Source organism: Austrofundulus limnaeus, unplaced genomic scaffold, assembly GCF_001266775.1.
Source record: "Austrofundulus limnaeus strain Quisiro unplaced genomic scaffold, Austrofundulus_limnaeus-1.0 Scaffold450, whole genome shotgun sequence".
Classification (NCBI taxonomy): domain Eukaryota; kingdom Metazoa; phylum Chordata; class Actinopteri; order Cyprinodontiformes; family Rivulidae; genus Austrofundulus; species Austrofundulus limnaeus.
In genome coordinates, this window is record NW_013952852.1 from 1784 (window position 1) to 7362 (window position 5579).

The 5579-nt window shown below is 35.8% G+C and overlaps 1 protein-coding gene across 1 annotated transcript in view; it reads right to left on the reverse strand.

Annotated features, from left to right (window-relative positions):
• Positions 1 to 2210: 2210 nt before the first annotated feature.
• The window catches only part of LOC106529535 (phosphatidylinositol 4,5-bisphosphate 3-kinase catalytic subunit alpha isoform), a gene marked incomplete in the record, with an annotated part of 33779 nt that continues 30410 nt past the window's right edge, over positions 2211 to 5579 (reverse strand). The window contains 4 exon segments of the mRNA XM_014024993.1: positions 2211 to 3117; positions 3771 to 3933; positions 4951 to 5102; positions 5283 to 5400. Of these exon segments, the coding sequence (XP_013880447.1) occupies positions 3010 to 3117; positions 3771 to 3933; positions 4951 to 5102; positions 5283 to 5400 (541 nt within the window).

A 5579-nucleotide genomic window follows, 5' to 3' on the forward strand; every position in this document is an offset into this window, starting at 1 on the left:
ACTGCTTAAGAAACATGCATATGAGACGAACTCTTATTCTGGACAAAAAAGGCATTTAGATTTTTCATTTTAAAGTATGCATACATCCAACATACTGTATTTTACTACATACTGCAGTTTGCAGATCAAAACCTGCAACGTTTCYTGTGGCACTGTCTAAATTGGCAAAGAAAACAAACAGTTCAAAAACAAGAGGATGGTTCATATAAGCAATTAAATACATTCAGGTCAATGAAGCTGTGCTAAAATGACACACACACGAGCGCCACGTAACAGACCACAACTTTGGCCTCTCGGTACAATCAGATGGACAGGAGAAGGGCGGACTTGATTAACTGACAGATTCACTTTCACATTATAGGGTTACAAAAAATGATCATAATGTTCACATGGAGCGACTCTAAGGCAAGAGAAATGCTACTTTATCTCCTCAGAGTGTGGTTCGTAGTTCAGGATCACATTTAACACCAGAAACAGGCTGGTGTTTAATGAACTTCACCTCATATTGGCTGTTCAGTTAATTCATATAAAAATAATCACGTTTTTTTTTTTTTTACAGCAAAATTCCCTTTTTCGCCACTTTGAACACATTAAAATAACTTCAGGTTGATTCAGGTCATAAACTAAGTGATTGCCCCCCCCCAAAAAAACACTAAAAGTATCAGTTTTTAATTCCCTTTTCTCTTCCTGCCTCCTAAGTTTCCAAAAGATAATGGGGTTTCATGTGGAAAATAATCACATTTAACTAAGCGAGATTCTGTGGTTCAGTTTCTCTTGGAAACTTTTCAGGGAACTGCAGTTTAACGCACTTTAAATTGTTGCACAATGAAAATGCTCAGACAATTTATTTGGGAAAATAAATKTGAAAAAAGCACAATGTTGGGACTTTAATACTTGGTTGATTGAAATACTGTATGCAGGGGCGGAGCTAGACATTTTTGCATGGGGCGGCAAAGGGGTGGTTTTTAGGGGGGCATATACAAATAAATAAAACTACTCTGGATTTCTAAATTCAAGATGGCCTCCACAGCTAACTTCAAATGGTTTTAATTTGGCTGTTTTATGAAACATTGAGATGAAATTGTGTGATTTTTGTGAAAAATTATATTAAAAAACATGCTGATTGTTAGTGCCTACTAAAATAACTGCTTATGTTAATTTCACAAATGGCTTTAATTTAGCTGTTTTACAAAATATTAAGTTAAAATTTTGTGTGTGATTGTAGCTAGGAATCTTTCAAAATGTTCTGATTGTTAGTTCCAACTAAGATAGCTGATAATGCTAATTTCACAAAAGGGCTCAAATTTAGCCATGTTTAAACACATAAATTGGCATAGCAGTAGCCAAGAAACAATCTTTTACAATATCTTAGAAAATCTCATTTCAAATGACTACAACTTGTGCTGGTAGCCAAGAGAAATCCCCATTAAATAACTCAGTTAGCAAAAAATGTTTCCCAATGTACGCCCATCTTTGAAATGCCTCACGCAAACCCCACCCCACTTGTCAATCATTTGGCGGTGGCCAATCAGGTGCCAGAGTTGGCAAGTGCAATACCAGTCACCCCTCTGGCTCCGCCCCTCACTGAAAGGGTTTCTTAAAAGTATATTAGTAAATGCTTATTTTATTTTTTCATGAATCGGAGTATAATTAAAGGTGTGTTTGCATCTGTTCATCTCTGTCGGAAATACAAACAATACACAAACATGGTAAAATCTACGTGTTGACTTTAGCTTTCTTTAATTTGCTTAAGTCATTGATTGTTGATYCTAATAGTCTGCAGAGCTAGCATCCCCCTGTGCCTCAGCTTGCCTTTAAAAGGAACAGCCAGAGGTTTATTATAGGTCCCACTGCACAGAAAGTGCAAAACTGACAGTTTCAGTCGTTCTCGTTTGTTTCACCAAATAACTGATTCCGAGCAGTAAGTCCCAATAAAACAAGCTTGGCTACTACAAAGTCTAAATTAAAATGATTTCCTATAAAGTGACAAGCAAAAATAAAGGCATCAGCAGCACAAGTTAAACTCTTATCAGAACACAGGGAGGCAGCAGTTTCGCTCATGGTTGTCGGAAGAAGCTGCAGAAAACCCAAAACTCAAAAAATGAAAAATAAACCCCTAACATATTCACGTAAACACAAAWAATCCAAACGTATTTACATAAATAATAGTTTCTGAATGTAAGGCTTTGTTTTTTGTTCAGACAGAAATAAAGTAGATACATAAATAAATGTAAAAAGTCATAATAAATCTGTTTGCTTCTCTAATATTTTCTTTTTTTTTTAAGTGCTGTTTTGGACAGAAAGGCATCATCAACCAGAGTCTAAGAACACAACGTCAGTGTTCCCRAAAGTGGAGTGCTGACTTGGTGAGGCTCAAAATAAAACATCTTCAGCCTTCATGAGTAGGAAAAAGCTGAGGCCAAATCTTCTGCGGAGGTCATCTTCTCACAGACGGTGGAAGACTTTATAAAAGCAACACAGACCAAATCAGAGCGACGGGTGCGTCGCATAAAAGGACTCAGACAGCTCCTTGTTCCCTTCTTCTTCTTCTCCTCGAGCAAAAGTGCAGCACGAATACGACTGAAGGGGAGCAAATAAAATCGACTTTGTAGCGACGACAGTACCTTGGCAGACGTGGCTCCTTTTAAAGCCATTTTTTATTTAAGGAGCAGCAACGTGAGGGACTGCTTGTTACTTGGTTGTTCGAGTGAAAATAAAAACTAGGCAGAGACCGAAGCATCATCCAGGTTTGACCGTTTTCCACAGGATCAAGATGGGAAAATGCTCCGATTCAGACAAGAGGTGGATCGTGTAAGGATATTGTCAGGATCTTGCAGGAAGGCAGACAGAAAAAAAATATGTAGAAAATCAGAGAACGTTGAAAAAAAATAAAAAACRAAAGTGCTTCAAAATGAGGAGGCGAGAACTTCCATTTGCTTCAGAAGGAGTGAAATTTGAGTAACAAATCCTCCACGATGGAACAAGTAGATTCTGTTTGAGTTTGAGGAATTAGTTTAGTGCATGTTGTCGAATCGTGTGGAAAATCCAGTCCATCTTGGTGGTCCAACCACCATGGTGAGCATCGTTCATCTGCTTCATRAAGTAGTCCAAGGCCTCCTGCAGCACATAACAAAAAAGAACAAACAAACAGAAAAAATAAATAAATAAACAGAGGTCAAGGACTTGAAAGAAATAACTACCCAGTAAGTAAAAGTAAAATTACATGAACAGAAAATGACTTTGGTAAAAATTTAATTTCACTAGAGCAGAGAAATCTACAAGTAAAAGTCATATAACTGTTAAAAAAAATTGGGAAAGTAAAAGTAAAAGTACTTTTACACTCTCTAAGAAATAAACTGTTGAATTTACTGAACCAAACTGGTTCCTATAAGCCAGGTTGAGTACATTAAGCAATATATGTATATTATTTGCTCAGTTTACTCGACTAGGTTTAGTGGAGCCAGCTGACATGACTTTGTTGAGTTAATTCAACACTTTATTTTTTAGAGTGCAGAAACATCTTCTTTTATGATGAGTTCAAACATAATTAATTTCGTAATGAGTAACTAGGTGTTACATTTTAAAGTAAAGTATCATTTTTAGCTTTAAAATGTAACAAAGTAAAAGCAGCTGTTTAAAATAATTGGCAAAATTACAAATCCTTAAAAAAACTAAAGTACTGTAATGAAGTAAATGTACTTAGTTACCATAAAMCTCTGACAAAAACAGATGCAATAGTTGTTTTTAAGCATATATAATGTGAAACTCACCTGCTCACTCTTCTCCAGAGCCAGCGTCTTTCGGATGTAGGCGATGTCGTCGAAGGACTGCAGCTCAGGCATGCCGGAGCYGAGCATCATGGAGAACAGGTTAATGAAGAGGTTGGCGTGTTGGCGAATGGCCAGGTAAGCTTTGTAACACATCTCCTGGAACCTGGAGGGACCAGGTGAACGTGGTTAAAACAAAACTGCTTTACATGATTAATGGCAAACAGAGAGAGAGAAAGATTTAAWCAAATCTGTTTCATTTCTAATCTGGCATCTGAGCCATGTTGGCCAGGGTTCCTACAGCTTAMGACTTTTAAAAACCCATTTAATGCCACTTGAAATGAATTTTAAAACCAACTTCACAAAAAAGTGAAAAAATTATAACAATTTTACCCAAATGTTTAACACAAAACATCTAGCTGCCAGAGGTGTTCAGTAAATTATTTAAAAAAAAAAAACAAATATCAACAATTATTGTAATTTTTAGACAAATTGCAATCATCCTACACACTTTGAAAGATGGTTTTAAGACATTTTAAGGCTAATTAAGGCCTCATTTTTATACTGACAAATTCAATGCCTATTAAGACATTTGAGAATMAAAGGTTGTCGATGGTTTTACAGGTTTGTGTGTTTTAACAGTGTTGAGTTTGCTGTAATCCAAAATCTGGCACTTTATATGTCATTATGTCATCACACTGAAACCTCCTTTACATTATTATTATTTTATTTTATTTTTTTGTATTTTTTATCACATTATCTTGTTCAAATAAAATCCAAAATTCCATTATAACAAGTACGGTACTTGCTAACAGCAGAAAAGGGGAAAAAATGATCTAAAATGATTAAAAACAACAAAATAAAACAAACCAACACTCCCTCTCTTTGCCAGCAGTGAGTATTTTTAATGGTAGCTCAAGTTGTAAATGCTAATAATTTACTGAACTTGCTAAAACACAAAAATACTAAAACAAACCCTCAACGAACTCAGTTTAGCTTCAACACAAATAATCCTTCCAGCTACAAATTCATCATTTCCGGTTTGTCAGATTTCAGGTGAAGTTTCAGAAAGTCACAAACTTTARATCTGAAGTTACTCACTTTATAATTATTAAAAAGAAGTTTAAAAAAATGAAACTTGTATCAAAAGAAAAAACTGAGTAAAGTAAGAAATAAAACGAACCTCTCAAACTCTTTGGTCTTGGCGCACTCCTGGGATCCCTTGCTGATCACGATGAGGAAGTCCTGTGTCAGTACAAAGGGTACCCGCTCCCTCTTATAGCCAAACTTCTTCTTCTTGTGATCCAGGAAATGCCCAAAATCTATATGAAACAACTGACAGAAAGCAAAGCAGAGCAGAAAAGAGGAGATGATGTCAGCTCGACTATTCAAAGTAAAACTTACCCAAGGAGTCATTTAAGGATATTTTACSCGCAGGAGAAACAAACTAAACTTTAGGCTGAAATGTTTTTGGCAGTTTAGTTCATAACTTGAGTTGTGTTGTGTACAAGTTACCTGTCCATCATCTTTGACCATGATGTTGCTGTTGTGYCTGTCTCCTATCCCCAGGATAAATGTAGCTACACAGTAGCCAGCACAGGACCTTGTAAACAGATCCACAGCCATGTCATACCTGCACACACACACAAATGAACCCACAACATACACTGTAAAAGATGATTCTGTGGCTGTGTACATCTTACTTACTTTATTATGTAAAATATATTAAATATATTTGAGTTTTTCATTATGAAACAAATCATTTAATAAAATTTTACATCGCTATGTAGAATTAAATACATTTTACTGTAC